This window comes from Mus caroli, chromosome 8 (genome assembly GCF_900094665.2).
Source record: "Mus caroli chromosome 8, CAROLI_EIJ_v1.1, whole genome shotgun sequence".
NCBI classification, from domain to species: Eukaryota; Metazoa; Chordata; class Mammalia; order Rodentia; family Muridae; genus Mus; species Mus caroli.
Genome location: NC_034577.1, coordinates 90,474,929 through 90,499,066, shown reverse-complemented (window position 1 = coordinate 90,499,066; position 24,138 = coordinate 90,474,929). Strand labels below are relative to the sequence as shown.

General features: G+C 35.6%; 1 protein-coding gene across 3 annotated transcripts in view; it reads left to right on the top strand.

The window, feature by feature from the left end:
• Cdh8 (cadherin 8) overlaps positions 1-19,361 on the top strand; it is a 389,695-nt gene extending 370,334 nt beyond the window's left edge. The window contains exons 11-13 of one of the 3 annotated variants that reach the window (XM_021169423.2): positions 10,298-10,549; positions 13,214-13,396; positions 19,283-19,361. In XM_021169423.2, coding sequence (XP_021025082.1) covers positions 10,298-10,549; positions 13,214-13,396; positions 19,283-19,329 — 482 coding nt within the window. In that variant the 3' untranslated portion in view covers positions 19,330-19,361. Of the gene's footprint in view, positions 1-10,297; positions 10,550-13,213; positions 18,234-19,282 lie in introns of those variants that run through there. The other 2 variants (XM_021169422.2, XM_021169421.2) reach the window with 2 other exon arrangements.
• The last annotated feature ends 4,777 nt before the right edge of the window (positions 19,362-24,138 follow it).

Below are 24,138 nucleotides of genomic sequence, written 5' to 3'. Positions count from 1 at the left end.
CTCTTTCTCTCTCTTTCTCTCTCTCTCTTTCTTTCTCTTTTTCTCTCTTTCTCTCTTTCTTCTTTCTTGAGTTAAGGACATTTGAGAACAAGTGTCTGACAAACTCACGCTCCCTCCAGAGGTGGTGAAAGAATTTAGTCTCTCAGTCTTTCTCTTTCCCAAATTCTGTAGCTGCAGGCATCCCTTGGCTTGTAGCCAAATTATACCATCTCTGCCTCTGGCATTCTAGTGTTCCTTCTTTTCCTCTCTGTCAAATTTCATTCTTCCACATTCTTACAAAGACAGGCAGAACAGGATTTAGAACTCACTGAGTAATCCCACATGAACTCCATACTTCAAAATTTTAAGTCAGTCAACCTACAAAGAAGACTCTTTTCCAAGTAAGATCACATTTGTAAATTCTGTGGATTAGGGTGTTGGCATGCTTGTTCAGGAGGTCATCAAAAATAGCATGAAACTAATGTTCTACCAATCATCATGGTGAAGACACACAAAAACACAGAAACCAGCACAATATAGATAGGAGGCACAATCATTTCTGAGCATTATACCAGTAAAAAAAATCTTAGTTTTTACATGACATAAAATTCTTTGTATTAACGCTTTAGAAATGGGGACTCCAGCTTCTTAAGAAAGAAAGCCTGAAAACCTACTTATGTTTCTATGGCCTACTATCTGTACATTTCCATTCCCAAATGACAACTAGCTTGATATTTATAGAACCCTGGCACTGGAGGAGCTGTGATGTAGAAAGAGCTTCCAGTGTGTTTTCCTATGTTTTAAAAAAAGTGCTAATTCATTCTATGTGTAATTGTAGACTGTTGACTAAACATTACACTTGGTGTTAATCTAGATCGCAGATGATGTTCCCTTTTGAAAGGCAGTCAGATAGCTGTGTTATGACTGAGGATCTTAGGTCACTTAGTATTGCATGGTGATGATATTTTGTAATGAGTCAATATGTAACTATTGTCATGAGAGATGCCAGGTAGGAAAGTGGACAATTTAAAAGAGAAGAAAAGGAAAAACATCGAATTGTAAAACAACAGTCTTATTACAAATATCTAAATACATAGCTAAATGTGGCAGTTGATTTTAACATACACATTGAAAGAAAATTGTAGAAAGTAGTAATGGTGAGGCGATTGGCTTCACTAAAAGTTAATTTTCATGAACTCGTTACCATGAAACTATTCCCATACGGACTCTCAAGTACAAAAATATGTGTTAATTATAGTAGACATTTACATTTGCTTCATACCCTTATGTATTAAGTACTGTGCAAGCATACTTTTACCATGCTGAAAATGCATAAGTTTAGCAGTTTCTATTGCTTTGCCAAGTGTTTATAAAAAAACAAAACTTTTAACACAATGATAAGTTCTTAATTAAAACTCTTGTCCATACTTCTTAAACACCATGCTAACGTTCCTTTCTGTTGACCTTAAGACTATTTGCATTTCACTTGACTTGACCAAGAAAATTTGAATTACATTTGCAAGTCAAATATCTCAAAAAGGTACAATGTCTACTGATTATCTCTTCAGCTCTTTATTTTGTACAAAATGGTAGCAAGAACTTTCTTTAACTGTGGCTCTATTTTTTTAAAACTATCCTTTCACATAAAAGACAAAAGAAGTATTAACTACTTGGTTGCAAATGAATGGGGCCTGGACCAAAGTTATGTCTAGGCATTAAGAATACCACATATGAACTTTCCAGAAGCCGTACAGATAAGATGATATACTGCCATGTTTCCTATGATTATAGACTATGTACAAAATGTCAGCAGAGATTATAATCTACAGTCTTGTTAAAAATGCAGAGGAAAATTAAATTATAGAAAATGTTTGTATATAATTACCTGCAAACATTAAAAATAATATTGAAAAATACCCAGATACGTTGGCTTATTAGTTTAAATGATATTTCTTTCTCTTTGTTTTCTCTATCATGGAATGTATGTTTTATTCCTACAGGGCCATTATCTGCCCTCACAACTGTATAAACATACTGCAGACTGATGCTTCGGTTGAGAGAAAATTATTTCTTAGAAACGAGAAGGCCATATGAGAGATGGTGGTGAGGAAGGTTTCATCCTGGGTCTTTTCTCTTGGGAAATAGGGGGCTAACACCTCGATGCCCCCATGAGAGTTGCTTTGTGTGGATGCAGAAACTGGAGCATAGAGATTATATATGAGCTCTTAGGCACCACTTTTCCCCAGATGTCTAATCTAGATGATCAGGTCCTCAAAGGTTATGGCATCAACCGTGTCTGCATCTGCACATATAGCAACTGTGTTAGTTTCAATGCAGGAATCCGTGGGGATGAAAGCCTGAAACTCCACAACAAATGCAGTTATTACTAAAGGAAAAAAAATAGGGATATAATCTTCTGTGAAAAACGTCCTTTGATATCCAATTCTGCATGACAAAATGCTATCAATAATCACATGGAAAATTAATCTGGATTAAGTTCAGACTACTCGCTAAAGATAGAATAAAAGTGTCCATCTTATGTATGTATGTATGTATGTATTCATTAATTAATTTTTTTACAGTGCAGTCATTAGCCTCTCCTGGTCTTCCCTCCCACAGTTCCACATCCCATTTATCCTCCTCCCCTGTCTCCAAGGTTACCTCCCCATCCCCACACCACATCCCTACCTCATGCCACCCTACCCCACCAGACCTTCCTACTCCCTGAGGCTTCAAGTCCCTGTAGCGTTAGGCTCATTTCCCTCTGAGGCCAGACCAGGCAGTTCTATGCTACATATGTGTTGCGGGCATCAGAGAAGCTAGTATCCACTTTTACCAAGTAAAAGGGAATGCTGTGTCACACCTGTTTCACCTGATGGCTTTTCCTGTAATTATGTCATTTCTTCACGGAGCCTTCCTGCTTGCACCTATGCATTTCTCAATATACTGCTCACATTCTATGATATGCAACTTTCTCAGAAAAATAGTTGGAAACTGTCAGTCTCTTAAATTTCAACATACAACCACAAGCTTATATGCTTTCCTATATTTTGAAATTGAACTCATCTTTGATTTATTTCAAGCAACATATATCTTCCTTTATCAGCCATATGAAGACAAACGAATGTGAATATAACTCATGGTTCCTTAGTCATTTGTTTATCTAACACATATTTGCTGAACACTCATTATGCATTTAAATTGGTTATTTGTTGCTCGGAAGTCTCAGTTTAACCTCATATCTCCAAAGTCTATCAAATCTTCATTACTATAACATTTCTTATCATAGTGTACCGATGAAACTGTAAACTTTTTTTTTTTTGATTATCCAGCAACTGAATTTTCTAGAGATATTTGGAGAAAATTATTCAAAAAATGAATAACATTTAAACATAGACAAAAGATAAAACATACATTATTCACAATTTAAGCTATGGAAAAGGAGAGGTAGAGAAAATATCTGTCAAAATAATAATCTAAAATTTCAGATAAAGGAAGGGAAGAAACTTGGATCAGAACATAGCAGGACAGAGGAAGTATAGAAAAGGAAGGTCACACATGGCCCAGAGCATTGAATAATATATGAGAAAAAAATCTTAGATATAAGGTCTCCCTTCATTTATATCTGTAGCTACATTAAGATGTTTATATACCAAGAAAGATATATATAGTCTATATATTTATACAAAATATAGATATTCTTATGGCTATCAATCTATATTATTTTATCTTTATTAATATATTATAGTCACATATATTAAGAGATATTATAACATTTATTTTTTATTAATATGATAGTCCCAGAATCATATGTTAATTGGTTTTGTTTTTAATAAGTAACCGAAATTCACTGATGGATAGACTAACTGATTTTCCTATCAGATGCTTTTGTTTGTTTGTTTTGTTTTATTTTTTTAGGATTTGATTCTTTTTTTGTTCTCTCTTTTTTTATTGGATATTTTCCTTACTTACATTTCAAATGTTTTCCCCTTTCCTGGTCTCCTCTTTTGAAAACACCCTATCCCATCCTCCCTCCTCCTGCTTCTATGAGGGTGTTCCCCCACCTACCCACCCGCTCCCTTCCTCCCTTCGTGGCATTCTCCTACACTGGGGCATCAAACATCCTTAGACCTAAGGGCTTCTCCTCCCACTAATGTCCAACAAGGTCATCCTCTGCAACATATGTGGCCAGAGCCATGGGTCCCTCCGTATTCTTTGGTTGGTGGTCCGGTTCCTGCGAGTTCTGGGGGTCTTTTTTACTATCTAAGAATAGATCTCATTTATAATGATTCAATATTCAGTTTATTGAAGCTAAAGTCATTGCAAATATAATAGCCTAAACAATGGGATTGGTGCTATAAGAAATTATGAAAAATAAAATTATGAATATTAAGGTTAAAATATTTATAATTATTTATTTATTTATGGTGCAAGAATGTTAATTTCAGTTGGTATATTTCTGTCTCATGTGATTCCTCTAATAAGTCAGTACCAGGACATATTATAATATTATAACAATTGTCCTCCTCAAATAAATATGAGATAAAGGACAAAAAAATACAATAGAAGAAGTCAAAACAAGAGAGAGCAGGTTAAGATAAAGAAACCATAAACTTATACAATATGGAAATGCAAGGGAACCAAGGGAAAGAACAAAGTTTCCAGTAATTCCATAGTAAAATTAAACCTGACTTTTAAGCAAATAGAATGGGCGTTCCTTTATGCCATTACCTTTAAATTACTAAAAAAAAAAAAAAATAAAACACAGTATATAAGAAATTAAAGAGAACTAGAAAATCAAATTTATCACTCAACAACAACAAAACTATCTTCTAATAAATACCATCAACCATGTTCATGTGCACTTTAAGTCATAAGTCTTTTCAACTTAAAACCAGAACAAGGTCCAAAGGTCAAATGTACCTTCTTGTACTCATACTACTCTCAGGGATTTGGCTAATATAAAATAAATAAAAATTAACTTGTAGCAATAACACGTGAAAAATAAATGATATTTTGATCTTTAGAGAACTTAATGAATGGGAAGAAATTTGGTTTTTAGCCTCTACTTCATCTTTAATCTTTTTTTTTTAAAACAGTCCAGTTATCACCATTTTGTTCTGCTCTCCAAACAGTTCCTCATCCCATTCCTCTTCCTCCATCTCCAAGAGGATGACCCCACACCACACCCCTCCTCACCCTGCCAGGCCTCAAGTTAGGTTAGGTATGTCTTCTCTCCTTGAGGCCAGATCAGGCAGTCCTCTGCTGTATATGTGTCAGGGGCCTCAGACCAGCTCATGTATGCTGTCTGGTTGGTGGCTCAGTGTCTGAGAGATCTCAGGGATCCAAGTTAATTGAGACTGCTGGTCTTCCTATGGTGTCACCCTCCTCCTTAGTTTCTTCCAACCTTTCCCTAATTCAACCACAGAACCCTGGCTTCTGTCCATTGGTTGGGTGGAATTATTTGCCTCTTAGCCAGCTGTTTGTTGGACCACTAGGAAGGTAGCTAGGTTCCTGTCTGTAAATACATCATAGCATCAATAATAGTGTCAGGACTTGGAGCATCCCCTTGTGATGGTTCCCAATTTGCGCTGATCATTGGACATCCTTTCCCTCAGTCTCTTCTGCATTTTTGTCTCCACAGTTCTTTTTGACAGGAATAATTTGGAATTAGAGTTTGGAGTGTGGGATGGCAACCCATCCCTCTACTTGGTACATTTGTCTTTCTACTGGAGGTGGATTCTACAAGTTCCTGGGCCCATAATATTCTCTATTTCTTAAAGAAGATTTTTGTTTGGCTTGCCCTTCTTTTCTAGATGTCTTAGAGACAAGAATTAATCTTTTACTTTGAAATCTTTGTTTCTTAATATGATCAAATAGTTTGAATTTTACCTTCATACTTTGAGTTGCAGCCTATAAAATTTTCTGTGCTGAATATCCATTTATGAAAAAATATATAAATGCTATATACATATATTCATGTATCTTATTTTCTAAATCTCTAGTAAAATTTTCCTTGACTAGTTGGATATTGAGTTCTGTAGTATTTAACTTCCACGCATTTTAAAAAATATCTTAGTTACTTTCTCTCACTGATTTCTGATGTTATTTGGTGGAAACATAATTTGAAATGCTTAAAGTACCTTTGCTACATCATTTCTTTACTCTCACATTTAGTTTGTGATTTATACATTTTTCAATGTCGAATGTTTACAGTGTACTTGAGTGAAATTTTAATCTTCAGTTGTCAAGTGGAAGATCTCTGGGCTTCTGGTGGGAAAGGTTCGATATTTTATCATTACTCAACTTTTCTACTTTACTTTGTATATTATTGAAGGTGGAATATTGGAATATTCCACTAAATTTTTGTAGTTATTTTCCATGTGATCTATTCCAAAACACATTAAATTTGTATTATTTAAATCACATTGTTGTATATTGTTCTATCTCACATATACACACAGACACACATACACATAGAAGATTTTGAAGATAGCTTTACTGGATTACTAGATAAAATTATTGTTTGGGAAATTTAAAAATTCATTATTTGTATGAAAATTCCACTGTTACTTATCCAACCATTTCCTTGAGTGTCCTGTGAGATTCCCAATATTTTTAAAGTTTTCTTATTTTTCCAGTGTTTTGACTATGATGTTTACTTGTTCACATATTTTTCAATACATATTTCTTCGGTCACATGGTTTTTTCTGAAACATCCCCTAGGACTTCCAATATTTATAATCCTTGTGGGCATCAATAGGAGCTTCTTCTGCTTTCATATTGCATAGAATGCTCTAAAAAAATAAGCCTGCATATTTTGAAAACTAAATAGGAACAATTTTAATTTATTGAAAATAAAAGCAATTGACAAATTAGTTACATTTTATTTAACAGCAAGTTTACTGAAATATAATTTCACAATTTAACTAAACCTACACATATTTACATTAGCAATAATGAATATATAGTCACAATAATAAAACAAATGATAGGGTGGTACTTGAAATTAAAATACTTTGTTCATATATAATATAATAATAAAAAAGATGAGTCAAGACTTTGGAAAGACTAATAGATTCAACGTTATTAAGGCTCTCCAAATTCTTTTATATTATATAAAATATATTGCAGCTTTCATAAATTTTACCAAAGTTATTAAAAAAAACACTCTTGGAGGCTTGCATTCTACATTCTATATTTGTCAAAGAACTGCAAATAGACAATAATAGCATAGTTTCATATAGAAGCATATGGTCGAAGAAAAAGCTCTGAGACAGATCAAGGCTTTTTTTTAATTAGGTATTTTCTTCATTTACATTTCAAATGCTTCAAATTTCAAAAGTCCCCTATACCCTCCCCCTGCCCTGTTCCCCAATCCACCCACTGGCATTACCCTGTACTGGGGCATATGATCTTCACAAGACCAAGGGCCTCTCCTCCCATTGATGACCAACTTGGCCATCCTCTGCTACATATGCAACTAGAGACATGAGCTCTGGGGGGTACTGGTTAGTTCATATTGTTGATCTTCCTATAGGGTTGCAGACCCCTTTAGCTCCTAAGGTACTTTCTCTAGCTCCTTCATTAGGGGCCCTGTGTCCTATCCAATAGATGACTGTGAGCATCCACTTCTGTATTTGGCAGTCACTGGCATAACCTCACAAGTGAGAGCTATATCAGGGGCTTGTTGGCAAAATGTTGCTGGCAAATGCAATAGTGTCTGGGTTTGGTGGTTGTATATGGGATGGATCCCCAGGTGGGACAGTCTCTGGATGGTCCTACCTTCAGTCTCAGCTCTGACCTTTGTCTCTGTAACTCCTTCCATGGGTATTTGTTCCCCATTCTAAGAAGGCTTTTTATGATATGTTTGTACTTAGAGAAGATACCAGTGATGGAAGATTGAAAAAAATAAGTTGGTTGAAATACAATAAAATGCAGATTCCTGAAGGGATATGAGCCCATGTACTTGTTTTGTGAGAGACTATCCAGGATCATTGAACAAAGGAGAGCTTAGACTCTAATTAACATGGAGGAAATTAATTGTCATTGGGAACAAGTCAATTCCATAGGATAGTGTAAGCTAGACAGTTAACACTATCCAATATATCCTTTAATTTTAAAATGTATATATGTTTGATGTACCCCTCATAAGAGAGAATTATAGGGTTAGAGTTAAAATCTTAATAAAATAAAATCCCAACATATATTTATAAGAAAAAAAAAACTACAAGAAATTTTGAAATGTATATTTATGGTGCATGTATGGGTTCATTATCTTTAAGTGCATGAAACTATTCTTTTATAGATTTAATATATTCCATAATGATGATTTCATTTAGTTCACTAAATATAAACTTACTTAAATCAATAATAGATGCAAATAAATTTTATTTTAAAAAGGAGTGAATTGATGTTGCCTGGGGCTGATAGGTAAGAACCAAGTAGAATGACTCAAGTACTTCTTTTATGCAATAATTTCATGCATGTGGAAAAAGCAACACTAATGTACAATTGATGATTAATATAGAAATGCAAGTAAGAGTGTAGTATTAGCGTCTCCAGTGTTTTACAGAGTCGCCACTTTGTTCTTTAACAAGTAATAATCCTGCTGTAATTTCTAAATTATCACTGTAGATTTCTTAAAAGAGAGAATATACAGCAATACTTTCTCATATATACAATGTCAGTCACCAAAAGAAAAAGCGTCATTATAGTAGTATTAGTTCTGTTTCATGAAAAAAAAATTTTGATCTTATTTTTTTGAGCTAAAGGACACAAAGCAATCCAAAAAATATTCCCTGTGATAATTAATTTATATGCACATTTGTCATGACTTTCTAAAGATGTAACACAACCAAGGATTCTATATCTATGTTGAGGTGAGGTTGCCCTTCTATGTCATGGAAAAATGTTACTGGGTCATTTTGTATATTGATGCTTCACTCTAGTAGAAAACCTTATTTTTGTGGTGCAAATTGCTAAATAATGAGGCACAACCAAAAGAGGTTCTGAAAAAAATAATTAAATCAGAGTGCCTTTTCTGTTTGACTACTTACTATTAACGCAGTATAAGCCTGTTTATATCTTAAACCATGTAAATTACATGTAATTATGCATCTATTTGGAAGGATGATTTGTATTTTCTTCAAAATTCTAATAAGGTTATTATATGGCAGGATTCAACATAATAAGTCATTTGAGTAGAATATTTGTCCACTTATTTGAATGTTTTGGAAATCAGTAGGACACTGATCACCAGAAATTAGACTGCTTTGAAATTATAGATGATATCGTTTAGTGACAATAATGACTTAACCCAGTATTCTGATGTCTGTGAGTTTGTTGATATTGAAGTTTTTTCCCATTGTAATAATAACATTTGCCAAATAATATCAGCCCCGTAAGTACCTTTTTTTCGCCTGAAATACTATTGTGAGAAAATCAGGGTTCTGATTTTGAGTATTCATGTGTCTTTTATTGATTAAAATTAAAAGAGAGATTAAAATATGCAGAATGTGACTGTTATTGTCCTGCGCATGATGAATGGCTAAAGTAGGATGAAATAATAACAACTATAAGGCCAGTGTGGGAGCAGTCACTTGTCATGGACTAATTTTACTTTAGGCTGAAATCACAGCACCATATATTACTTCAGTGTCCATAGATATGGCTTTGCATACTCAATGCTAATTTCTGTATAACTAATGCAAAATGGAATTTGTTCTTCTACATCTCATTCTCTTGCCCATACATAATCTATACATAAAGGAGTCTATAGACATTTAAAATTTATGATCTATCTCTTCCAATTGCAGCAATTTGTTTTCTGTAATCTCAAGATAAATGCTTTGGGAAATTCTGACCTTTTTACAATAAACTTAGCTTTTAATATTCATGTCTTCATCTAGTTTGTCTTTCAATACAGAATATCTCAAATAGATATTGTTTATAAGGGAGTGTTCTCTCTAGTTAGCTCCTGTGATTACATTATAAACTTAAACATGGATTTATGGGAAACCATTGTGCATTCTGCAAAGACTTTTGAAGATTATTTTAATCAAATCTGTTTTGCATTTAAAAGGAAATTTAAGACCTCAAAATCTTATTCTCCTCCCCTTTTCATATAACCTCTTTTGCTGTGTATATTTTGGTTCCTGTTAATTGATACAAGTTGGAAGAGGAAGTGAAGGATCTTTGTTTATCCCTTTGTATTTGGAAGGAGTTTAAGGTTCACATGTGTGGACTAGAACAACAAGTATTATTTGGGTATACATTTTGAAATGATGCAAATAATTGTCATTTTCAATTTTTCTAGATAATTCCCTGAGCATTCTGGCAAAACATAATGGATTCAACCGCCAGAAGCAAGAAGTCTACCTTCTACCTATAGTGATCAGTGACAGCGGGAACCCCCCTCTGAGTAGCACCAGTACCTTGACCATCCGAGTCTGTGGCTGTAGCAATGATGGCGTGGTCCAGTCGTGTAATGTTGAAGCTTATGTCCTTCCTATTGGACTCAGTATGGGCGCCTTAATTGCTATATTAGCATGCATCATTTTGCTGCTCGGTGAGTAGCACAACCTTCATAGCCTACTGCCATAAGTGTCTATAAATAAGAATAGTAAAATCTAACCTGGATGTAACCAACATTAAGATAAAGTGAGAAAGGGTTATGCAAACTCTGTCCACGTTGACAGGATTTCAGGTGCCTTTTTCAAACCCATCACCAAGGAGAGTACAAATAAATGACAAGGAGATAGGGAATGAGACTCTACATTCATCCCAACACCTATTACAAAAGACGGCCGCCAAATAACAAGTTGCACACAAATTTAATGCAAGATGTAATGTTTCTGTGTTCAATTATTATTGAATATAAATAACACTTGGACTGGGTCATTGCTTTATCAGATCTCAGAGTTTAGTAAGATATAAAGAGAACAATTAAGTGTATATATATATATATATATATATTCTTAAAATCATCTTATAGATATTTTAGTTAATACTAAAGTAAAATGAAAATAAAGAATTCAAATTAAGAGGTAAGTTTTATTACTTTCCTATTTAAAATGCTCATTGTAAAACAAGACTAAGCCAGAACATAGTAAAAGCATCTCTGTAGTCTAGCACTTGGGAGAAAGAGAAGGATCTGGGGTTCAAGACTACCCTAGGTCACATGGTAAGTGGCCTAGACGCACATAAGCAGTGATTTTACTTCCAAGAAAATATCAAAGAGAGAATATATGTCTTAGTCTTCTCTTTTTCTTGGAAATTAAAATGCTTTACCAATTATATCAGTTCATGATTCATTTGAATGATAAACTTCTTGGGTAGCAGTCAGTTATCTTGCTCTAAGTCAGAGCAATCTTTCTAGAGAGAGTAGTTCCAGCTGCCATTCAATATGATATTTTAATTGTGTAACAATTTATATAATCTATCACTTTGAGTTGAAAACATCTTACTACGTCATATGCTGTGGCCATAGCTTAGTGATTGAGGACCCACAAGTTTCAGAATGTCCTGGGTTTTGTTGTTGCTACCAGCAGCCACACCACTACAAAAAGAATTCTTCAAGTACCATACTCATTAGATGGAAGCAATCTAGATAGAAACCAAGGAAACTGAATAGCTCGCACAATGTATTTAATGTGTTAATCATGCTGCGGATGCTATTTTCTCTTTTGTAGGGCTTACCTTAGAGCTGATTCCAGTTGATGTGCATTTTACATCACAACAACAAATGTTTATTAAATGAAAATGATTTTGAGTGATCTGTACAAAAATTTAGTTTTTATCATCCAGATAACTGTTTAAGCTAATTTGCTATTAAAGAGTTCAAAAGGCTGGGTGTCAGCATGACTGAACACCTAAACCAGTAGTTCTCAACCCATGGGTAGGAATCCCTCCAGGCTTTGAATAGCTTTGTAACTGGAGACTCCTATGACCATTGGAAAACACAGATATGTACATTATGATTCATAATAATATTAAAATTATAGTTATGTAGTAGCAATGAAAACACTCTCATGGTTGGGGAGTCACCATAACATAAGGAACTATATATTACATAACATAAGGAACTATATTTACACGAAATGGCTGAGGGGTCAGCCATCTTAGAATTGGACGTACCCAGTCACCAAATTTTTAGCATGGAGTCGATTATAAGAGAGGGGCAAGTTGGTGGGCTGCAAAGTCAACAACAACCCCAAGCAAGCACAAGCAAGAAAGCAAAAGAGAGTGTTTCTACAGGAGTGAGTTTTTAAGGGGTAAAATGAGGAGTCTATGCTAGGGTGGGTAGGTAAATCCTTATTGAATATGCTAGGCAAATAATGACTTAAAAAAAAAAAAAAACTTTGGACATCATTGTTTTGTCTCAAGAATGAGTCAGTGGCAATTTCAGAGGTGGATGCTCTCAGCCAACCATTGGACTGAGTACAAGGTCCCCAATTGAGGAACTAGAGATAGGACCCAAGGAACTGAAGGGGTTTGCAACCCCATAGGAGGAACAACAATGTGAACCAATCAGCACCCCCAGAGCTTCCAGGGACTAAACCAGCAATACATATGGAGGGACTCAAGGCTCCAGCTGCATATGTAGTAGAGGATGGCCTAGTGGGACATCAATGGTAGGAGAGGCTCTCGGTCCTGTGAAGGCTCTTTGTCCTAGTGTGGGGGATGCCAGGACAGGGAGTTGGGAGTGGGTAGGTTAGTGAGCAGGGGGATGGGATAGGGTGGCTTTCAGAGGGGAAATGAGGAAAGGGGATAAAATGTAAATAAAGAAAATTGCCTAATAAAAAAATTTTAAAATGTAAAAAAAAAAAAAAAAGAAGAATGAGTCAGTGGGCAAATGGTGGAATAGACCTTGGAGGGTAGCTTACTGAACATAAAGGTTTTTTTTTTGTTGTTGTTTTGTTTTTTTAGCAAGGAAGATGGAAAAGGGTTAAAGGACAAAACCTGTCTACAATGTTTGCCTTGCTCAGGCCTGTGTTTGCAGTGCATGGTCTCTGTTTGCCATGCTCACCCTTTAGAGCCCCTTCAGTATTAAAGCGTTAAAGCAGTAAGAAGGTTGAGAACCAGTACTCTAAAGCACCACACTCAGGATGTAAGACGGCAGAAGTCATAAATACAGTCTTTTAAAAGCTCTCCTCTCCCCTATCATCTCTTCTGCTTTGATCATGGCATGTTTTGCTTGTTGACTGATTGTGATCTGCTCTTTCTCTTCCAGTCATTGTGGTTCTGTTTGTTACCCTGAGGAGGCACAAAAATGAACCACTTATTATCAAAGATGACGAAGATGTTCGAGAAAACATCATTCGCTACGACGACGAAGGAGGAGGGGAGGAGGACACAGAGGCTTTTGACATTGCAACTTTGCAAAACCCAGATGGAATTAATGGATTTTTACCCCGTAAGGATATTAAACCAGATTTGCAGTTTATGCCAAGGCAAGGGCTTGCTCCAGTTCCAAATGGTGTTGATGTCGATGAATTTATAAATGTAAGGCTGCATGAGGCAGATAATGACCCCACGGCCCCACCATATGACTCCATACAGATTTATGGCTATGAAGGCCGAGGGTCTGTGGCTGGCTCCCTCAGCTCCTTGGAGTCCACCACATCAGACTCAGACCAGAATTTTGACTACCTCAGTGACTGGGGTCCCCGCTTTAAGAGACTGGGCGAACTCTACTCTGTTGGTGAAAGTGACAAAGAAACTTGACAGTGGATCATATAAATAATCAATGGCACTGAGCATTCTGTAATATTCTAGGGTCACTCCCCTTAGATGCAACAAATGTGGCTATTTGTTTTAGAGGCAAGTTTAGCACCAATCATCTATAAACTCAACCACATTTTAATGTTGAACCAAAAAAATAATAAAAATAAAAAGTATATGTTAGGAGGTGATAAATCTTGTGGAGTGTGAATTAAGTATGTGGAGTGTCTAGAAGTCTTTGGATATTTGATATTAACCTGACGGCCACAGTCAGAGATTGGGATCCTAGCTAATCCTTAGAGAGTTGTTTAAGAGGAGAAAAATCAAAAACAAAAACAAAATTAAAAGGTGCTTTATTAGAAAAAAATGGACTTGCAAGGACTCTGCTGCTGATATGTGTCTTCTGTAAGGATTCTTATGAGTGCAAATGGTTTTTATTTCCCTTCACCAATAAGGATCCCGTCACAAATGATAAAGCAATACTTTGGTCTGCTGTACGTTATGACTTTATGGAGATTGGGGAGGCCTCCTAGATTACATGGTACGGTGACCATACGTTGTACATAATTGTTGGCCCCACTCAACAGAGACTGAATAGCATCTTTAAATATTGTGTCGAGCCTTAAAATATTCACATGTTCGTAATCCATTCCAGGGTGGGGATTGCCAACTCAAAGGTGGGAGGAGAGAAATGCCATTCAAACAGGCTGTGTCTAGAAGCAGGATTCTTCGTTCCCTCCACTTCATCTTCTTCCACAAGGACACAGAGATAAACAGTATTCCACAGTGGACCACATCAGAGACAGATGGTTTTATTGCTAGCGTGTGAATTTATTTGTTTAATCCTCAAAATAAATATTTTATTGATGTCCAATAATGCTTTTATTTATTAAGGTTGGTAATCTATAGATTAAGGGATTATATGGGGAAAACTAAATTATATCCATTAATAATCCTTTAGATTGTTTTATATTAATATCTATACAATGAATGTTTAATACATGTACATTTTGATGAGATAAGTATGGCAGGCAATATTATCAAGGGGAGAGGTAATAGTCTCTTTAGAGTAGAAAGTGTAATTGTGACTGGTGATTACAGGAACAGCATTTCCCAGAGAATCTTTTGGACTATTTTCTATTTTCTTCATAATCCTAGTATTTGGTGTTTTTACTACAAGCACAAACATCTGGAAGTATATTGATTCCTGTGAATATTTAAACTCTAGACTTTTAGATACTTACATAATGCCCCACCCAATAAACATGCTTCAAATTTTCCTCTCCCAAATAATTTAGAGCAGAAACTGATTTGTACATAATTTTACTGCTTCTGTTTTTTTACACTTCTGTCCCTGGTTATGGTGATGCGCAGAATGTCTTAGACTACAAAAGCAGATCAGCACTAGAAGATGTGAGCATATTTAATTTGTAATGCAAACCTGCCATGTAGGAGTAGAAAATGTATGATAAAACTCAAGTATTACATGCAGATCATTTTACTTTTCTACTTTGCTTTAATGCAATATTGTTTATTTACTCCATGTGTTGTATTCAGAGAAACTCCTGTATTGTTTCCTACTTTGTGAAATATATTTTTATAAATACCTTTGTTGTCATCATTTTTTTCCAGCTACATGAAGATTTCTGAGCAGAACTATTGACTCTAACTAAAATTCTAAACTGTGCAATGAAATCTCACTGTGGGTCACTTTTAGTTTTAAGCATCTTTATTATAATAAAGAGCCAGAGAACAGAAATGGTTTGCTATTGATCCCATACCAAGAAAACATCAGACACATAAAAGTAAATGCCATACCTAAATGACAGTCAAATGTATTTTGGGGGGGGGGTCCCTAAATTCAGAGGATTGGGTGGAGATAACAAAAGAGGGAATAAAAGACCAAGAAGGGGATTCTGCATAGGAAAAATAGGTGAAAGTCCAAAATGTGGCAAAATAAAGGGATTGAAGATCTGGAGAGAGAACCTAAACTACACTGCAGACATGACCTTAGAGGATCGATCCATTAGAATAAGACCCATGGGCTCCTTTCACCTGCTACTTCAGTCCGTAGCTTGTGGATACTTTAGGAAAGCATAAATTTGGCTTAGAGATGGAAAGCAACAATATCTGGAAGGTGTCTTCCCCATATCAGAATCAAAGAGACTAGATATTCAGCTAAAAGTTTAATAGCTATTCAGTGGCTTCCCACCTCCTCATTGTTCACTATTGCCTGACCACAATCCTTCATTTATGTGTCTCTCAGTGTCTACTGAACACTTTTCATGAAGTTGAAGGGAGAGTACATAGTGACTTTTATATACATCGATTAGCAACCATCTTAAACACTATTACTATAACTTATATTAGCAATAAAAACCCAAATCAAAACTCTCTTGCACATTATAAACCAAGGTGGAATTAATTTTTATTTTCCATTTTCACTTCAAACTCATCTCTCTTACTTTAAAGGGAAGTAATGTACAAGACATTTGTAACAGATATACCACACTATTCTTATTCTCAGTGTGGATGATCAATAGAAGAGAGTTCATATGGTAACGCTCATGGAAAAGAGGCTTCAGTTTTCTAATCTACCTTTAAAGTTTACTTTGTCCAGTAAGACATCATGGATCCATGTGCCCCATTAATCACATTTCTTTCCACTACTATCCACATATTTTGTGCATCAAAGCCAATTTAAAGTTTTGATATGCTGGATAAAGTGGTGCTATGTTTAATTATGTAGGGATAATATGTGTTTGCTATGTGAAGTACGTTTTAGGCTACCCTGAATTTAATTATACTCAAGAAGGCCCATATACAAACCATTAGGCTATCATATTTACCAACAAACTTACTAGAACGCTCACATTCAGAATAGGACAATGAAGATCCAAATTGTTTTATTTTTGTGATTTAATGACTCCTCCCTTAACCCTCTACAAGCAATGCATTTTAACTTTATTAAGTTTTTTTATTTATGCAATTACTTTGTTCTTTCAATATTGACACATCAGATGAATCTTCATATACACACAAGTGGTTACTTATCTTATATAATATTGCCACATGCTACAGTCATTATTGTGTCTGTAGTCTTTGTGTGTCCCAAGGACAAGTCAGTTTTAAATTTTGACCAAGAATTCTGTGCCGAATGATAGATGAAACAATATTAGTCTCTTTCTGCTTACTTTACTGTAAGGCTCTTTTTTGAGAACTTAAGGCATCCACGCATACATGTAGGCCACTTGGGATCAATTCAGCCTCTACCTTCTGTATTATTTGATCAACCATTTTTTAATATCCACATAAACATATCATCTAATATTAGTACGCAATTTTAATAAAATTCTCACCATGAGTGCAGTCAATATATATTTAAAATGGTTTATGATAAAATGGTTGAATTATATTCATGTGGTGACTTTCCCATCCCAAATTGTGCTGTCTATGACACAAACTTTACAGCTAAAATGTTTTGCATCAAAAGAATAAAACTTGGTGAGTGTGTATGTGCATATATAACCTGAAAGGAAACTTGGAGGCATCAGTATACCCAGTGAGGCAAGAATCCTCGGAAAGAGACAAATGTGTCTTTGAGAGTTTGCTTAATCATATGCTTAAAGTAAGACAAGTCTCTGCATGAGACATAGAAATCTCCCAGGAGCAGCCGGCTCCACACTGAGAATCCACAGAGGGCTGAGCTATCTGTATTTTGGAGAAGGAAAGCGGGTGCTGAGAGCTAAGTAGCCAATTACTTTTTATAGCCACATAAGGACTGGAGGCAAGTAGTCCTTTGCAACATGTTGTATTATGCGATCGTTGGCTTTGCAGGGAATCTCACGAATGTATAACCTTCTGATTGCCTTTTTGATTGAAAGTTCCATCTGAGATCAAGGCAGTGCAACCAGTAATAAGATTTCAAAAAATCCCATCACTGGCACTGTTGGAAAGGTTGAGCGTGCCTGAAATCCCATCACTGTCAGTCAAAGAGATAAGGTAACAGTGGGCATCACTATAAAAGCTGCATGAATGCACAATTTAAACATGAACATCAACACAGAAAAGAATGCACATGCATTCATATGAATATCCATATATACACATATGCCCATGTAGACATATATTCACAAAAATGCATATGCATACACACATGCTTAAGCTACTTGGGATAACTGATATTAATATGTTCTCATTTCAATAATAATTTTTCATATTACAGTCTCACATACTACAAAAATACTTGAAATGATGGTTATTTGTTTCTCTGACTCTAACCTTGAAGTTGAAAGCAATCTGCCTAGTGGTAAAGGTTTTTAAATGTGACTTTTTGTTTCTGAACATAATAACATCTTATAAAGCCTGGGCTTAAAATTAAATGCATCTCACCAAGAAGCTGGATTTAGATGCTTTTGTATCATTGTATTTTTGTGGAGATAATAATTGTAGAATATATTTTGTAGGAAATAATTTTCTCTATGTTTACATTTCTTTATCCAACACAGTTTTCTTTGCTAAACAAACTCCCTTTCTTTGTTGCTCAGATGACCAAAAAATGAATAAAATGTTTACTATCATTGCTGTTCTTGTTTATATTAATTATGATGTCTTCATTGTCTATCATTAAAGGAGATATTTATTTTAATCATTTTCTGTGTGGTTTGACACACAGAGCACATGGAATTAGAATTTCTACTGTTTCTATAAGAAATGTATCTATTAGATCTTTTTGAACCTCTACCAAATTTGAAATTAAGCTACATAGGATGTTACAAAAGTGTGATGGTTTCTTCAACGTTTTTACCGTGTGCAAAGTGAGGTTAATTGAGCATATTTAAACCAATTAATGGAACATTATTCGTCTGTCTTTAAACAGTATTCAAATCTGGGTTTAGTGAAGACTATCTGAGCAGAGTTCCTAACTTCCCTTAAATAGTCCTAGATCTATGTAAATGATGAGGGTTCAAATGGTAAGATGGAGAAAAGAAATTCCCTACTGCTCTACAAAAAGTGAAACTCAAAATGGTGAAACAAGAAGACCTCATAAGAACTTTGCTTTTTTTTAAAGGTGGAAATTAAGCAATGAGTACCAAAAAGCCATAGAATTTTTCATCATATCAGAGAATAAATTATTTTTAAAAAGCACCTAAAAGTATCAATAATATGTTTGAACACTCAAGGGTTAATTTAAGTCAAATGTTCAAAGAACACCCTTAAGGTGCCTAAATTTTGGCATGCACTGTGAGCCACATTAAAAAATAAGATTTTTAGAAATTTATTAAGGGATTTGCCATCATTAATTTAGAGATCTGATGAGAAAGATGGAACTGAACTCTAGTTTCCTGGTTCATTTCTGGCATTGGAAAATTACCAGTGCTTTGTCTGTATGCACTACTTTTTTTTTTTAAACTAATAACAGCTCAACAGAAAAGTATTTCCTGGTGGCATGGGTATCTGTGAGATGATCCTTCCAATCTCAGTTAACCAGGCCCAATCTTACTCACATCTTGAATACAGGTCTAGCTTTCACTTAGCTATCCAAGTAGATAATGCCTTTCTCTATCATTATTCACAGATTACCGAAGAGGCTTCCTAAGAGGAATACCAGAGAATGCTGCCTGAAGAAAGGGACTATGGACAGCAGTGACTTCAAAGAAAAAAAAAAAAATAAGCCAGGACTTCAAAAGGAAAGGAGAGGTCACTAAAGGCACATGTTAGTTCTTTCACATCTCCCTTGTATATTTAAAGGTGTCTGGGACCGTGTGGATATGGGCAATATTTTAACAGTTACTGTCTAATATTGAACACAACAATTATGAACATTGGCATGGATAACTCCTTGTTTCTCTTGAATATGACTCTTGGACTCTTGGGTAGGTTTTTATTTATTTATTTATTTTAATTTTAATTTTTTTTTTTAGGTTTTCTTTAATTCGACATCTAAAGTTCAGGAGCTATGGATGATTTGTGAGGATTGAAAATTGGATGTGTAACTCCATGATCAACGTTTATTGTCAGCACTATCAATAATGGTTGTCCGAATAAACTTTGAAAATTCCTTCCTAACAAGAGATGTCTTCTCTAGATACAGTATCTGTGACAAGTGAACCATATAGGTTTAACATATTTCCATTGCTTCCCAAAGAATGGACATATGAATAGATGAATTAGTACAGAAGCTGATATATGATGAAACAGGAGACTTGTCTTTACTGAAGGAGGATCCAAAAACACAGAGAAAGAATACAACAACCTGCCAATTCAAGCACAGTATATTGCCATAGGCTGCATTGACACTGAGACTGCACCATCCTAGAACTAGCTCTGTAGACAAGCCGGCCTAAAACTCATAGAGATCTGCCTACCTCTGTCTCCAAAGTGTTGGGATTAAGGTTTCGAAGGAACACCATTACTTGACCAAATCGGTGACTTTTAAAATGTGCATGAAACAGAATAGGACCTGGTTATGGGCTCTGAATATCAATGTTGAGTCAGTAGCTATCTTAATGGGCTTCAAAATATTCAAAGTTCCATGTGACACATTTTTTAAGGTCCTTTTAAAAAGAATAGCACATAAAAAATATTCCAGTGTTATAGATTGTTGTGTCCAGCCAGCGGCTCACATATCTGGGTTCTAGTCTGGGAAGGCACCTTGGAATCTGGAAGAGAATAGGGAGCTAGGCAGACAAGAGAAAGATGTAACCAAGACAGTGATTCTGATCAAGGTTCAATTTTACTATTTCTGACACTCAGTTATGAAGCACGGGGAGGGACCCGATTCCCGCCAAATCATCTTGGCTTAAAGTTCCAGGTGAACGCATGATAGGTCTGGAACAGCTAGTTGGCAGGCAATGGCAGTGGGAGTAGCAGGATGATAGGGCGGCAAGCTCCGCCCTGATGCTCTTTAACACTGAAACCTGAGCAAACGGGTTTCAGGCTGGGGAGGGGAGGTTACTTCTCCTCCCTGTTGTTAATAATAATAATAATAATAATAATAATAAAGGCTTGGCTGAGGCATAATATTTATTTATGCTCTATATCTCTGCCTGAATTTTAGGGCTTAATGAAGAAACCCCTCTCTGTGGAATTTCCTAACTTTTCTTATGGTAAACCATGTCTAGATAAGACTGTCCTTTTTGTTTCAGTAAACATCTAGCAGACTAGCCCTGAGCTGTAGGCTCCGACTTTTATAATCCTAATTAGTACTGAATAGGTAACTTCCTTGTAGAAATTTTTATCTGAATACCAAGTAGTCAGCTACAGGGCGTTGGAACCCTGGTGAAGGCTGACTGTACAAATTGAAAGGCACTTTATTATGAATAACACTGAAGGAGAGTACCTGAATATTCCTCCGCATTCTTGGATGACAGGCAGGAAACAGGGAGGAGGGGGTGACAACCGGCTCCATAGTACAAGGCCAATTGGCTTTTTAGGGTGGGAGGCTGTGAAGGGCTTGCCCTTCTAATGGTAAGGTCTCCAACCTCTCTCCCCTCCTATTAATTAAGTTTAATAAGGCCACACTTAACAGAGGTGATCAAATGATTTTCTCATCCATAGATGAGTGGGCTTTAACCATGGCTTGGGGGGGAATTGACCCGATTCCTCCTGCAAGTGCTGTCACAACCCACACTTGAAGCTCTTGGTATCTTTTGGGGAGGGGAGGCAGAGCCTTAGAAAGATACTTTTGGTTGTAACTGGAACTAGATACTAACCTCCATCCAAACCAGGTGTATCTCACAGGGAACCCAGAAATGGTCAAGCTGGACCTTCCCCTGCAGTAAATTTCTGCACCCAAGCGGTACCTGTACTGTATTCCTATGATCATGAATCAGTATACACAATTCTGAGTACTGTGCAGCTCCTAAAGGAGAACTGTCAACCTCAGATTTAGCAAGGCCTCAACAAGAATTATATTATTAGTAACACCACAATTTGTGGCTCTTAGGCTATATTAGGAGCTGGAGGTCACACTCCTCATCTCTGTTATTCCCACAGCCTAAGGAACTAAGGGGGCCTTGCAGTAACAGCAAGGGTGGAAAACCAGAGACCAGCTAAGGGACTAAGCCCGTCTATCAGAATAAAAACCAATCTCTTCTAATATTTGAAATATCTGCCTTTCTAACCCTCGTAGTAAAACTAAATCTCAAATCAGACCTAAAGCCATAATTCGTGCTGGAATGTCTTTAGAATGAAAATAGCAGTTGCCACCTGTATGCTCTTGGGGGCGAGGATGCATGCCCACTGCAGTCCAGCTGGAGGATGTTGATTGACCTGCTTGAGAAAATGAGATCTAGACAATGAGAAAATAGCAATACAAAGCTTCTTTTGGGGAAGTCCAGGTACTTTATTCAGTTGCAAATTAGCAAGGCTCAAGCCCAGTCTCTGGGCTGGTTTTAGAATTAGTAAAAAGGCCAGAGATTCTCTGGAAGTAGGGGATGTGCTCTGAATTAACTTTGCTCGGTAATTAAAAATATTAGTTATCTACAATATGAACCTGTAATATAAGACTAAATATTAGACCAGTCTAAGATTGAGTTAGAATGACTGATCACAATGAAGAAAGGAGAAAAATCATTATGACTCTATCAAATGACTAATCTCACTAAGTCAGAATATACAGTCTCTGATATTCTTTTGCCATAAAGTTAAAAAGGCTTGAAGCTAGTCTAAACTGGAAAATTGGTAAGCAAGGATGGATCTAAAACATGAACCCAATTTAGTTTCCTAGTCACTTTAATCAGGGCACTGAATCAACTTACCTGCCAGCTCATCACACGAATTAACCATCATGCTTTTGCAGCGTTCTGTGGAGAGAACCTGTTTTTCCCTTCCCTAATAAGGTAGCTATTTAGGATCAATCTATAAGCCAATAAGTAGATCCTTTTAAGATATTATAAAGCATTTATTAAATTCTTTGACACCTAAATTTTAAAATTTGAAAATAAAGGTATGATTTAAATAGTGTGCATGGGAATGCACTAAATAGTATGTATGGGGATACAATTTTCCCCTTCTTTGTCTTTTAAGAAGTTAAAGTTTTAAAGTTTCACAATATCTAATCTTTTGAATTAATTACTTGTTGAAAAAACATTTTAAATACGTGGCTNTAAAGGGGCAGTGACTAATTGCACTTTCAATCATTTCTCTTAAGGAGCGGTTGTAACTAGAAAGCTTGAAAAGTTANTAAGAGTCACATGTGCATAATTTATTTATTTATTTATTAACTAGAAATAAGAGCATTCATTTGTAGCAAATTAAGTAAAAGTCCTCAAGAATTAACATTATTATGTGGAAACAAGTAGTAACTGAGGACACTAAGACTGAGATATAAATTTAGCCTGGCATTGTTTTAAAATGTCCAGGCAATTTAGAACAATTTAATAAATGTCTAAAAACCACCTTCTTAAAAGGACAGTATTATTTTTATGAGTTGTATACACATAAGCAATTGTAAATTTGAGAATTAATAGTATCTGAGGGATGAACAATCTTAAGCAATTGTGAGCTCTGAGATATAGCATTGACTATTGATATACAAATTAAGGTTTGATTGTTCAGCATTTTAAAATACCATCTACAGCACACAACTAGATTATTTGTGCTGAAACAGGGGGAAACTTAAGAGACTAAACATGTGATCTAATTTACATTTACTTATGTCTCATATTGGGGTTGTTATTAAACACAATAATTGGGATGTATGCATGCATGAATTTATAGAAGATATAAAAGCATGCATAAAAATAATTTTTAACTTATATTTGGGATATTGATTGTTAATCTATTTAAAATGATGTTATGTAATAGGTCAATTATTAATATTTTGTAATAACCAAATAAATTGCTGTATTGAACATTTACTAGTCAGGTTTTTAAGACACAATTTTTGTTGTAGGTTTTTAAAAAATATACGAATATACTTTATAATTTTTATTAGTACCACAGTAGAAACTGTTTTGAGGTGAAAACCACTTCGACCTTGGCCGTTCGCCCTTGGCCTTTCTCTCAGGCAGAAGACGCTAAAGGCAGCCCAATTTGTTGTAGGCTAGAAAACTTACTCTGGGTCTAGTGAGAACAATATGGCTACTCTGGTTGGGACATGTGGAGGCTAGGGGCAAATGTGAACGTGGCTCTGTCCTGAGTTTGCTGTAAGGCTGCTCGCCTATGGCAGCCTCTCGAAGTACTATAGCTCTGGTAAACTGTGTGTCTCAAGGCCTCACCGCACAGCAGCCAGCAGCTAGTTGGGCCCACATGGGCCAAGGATGGGCTGGGAGGATGAGAAAATTGACTTTACAATGTTTTTTCTGGCCAAGGAATTGTTTTGGGCATAGCTAATATTTAATTGCCAATGAATATAATTAATAACAATTATAAAGGCTTTATTATTTTTTGCAAAACCTTTGTAGTAAACTAAAACCCTAAGTAATAAAA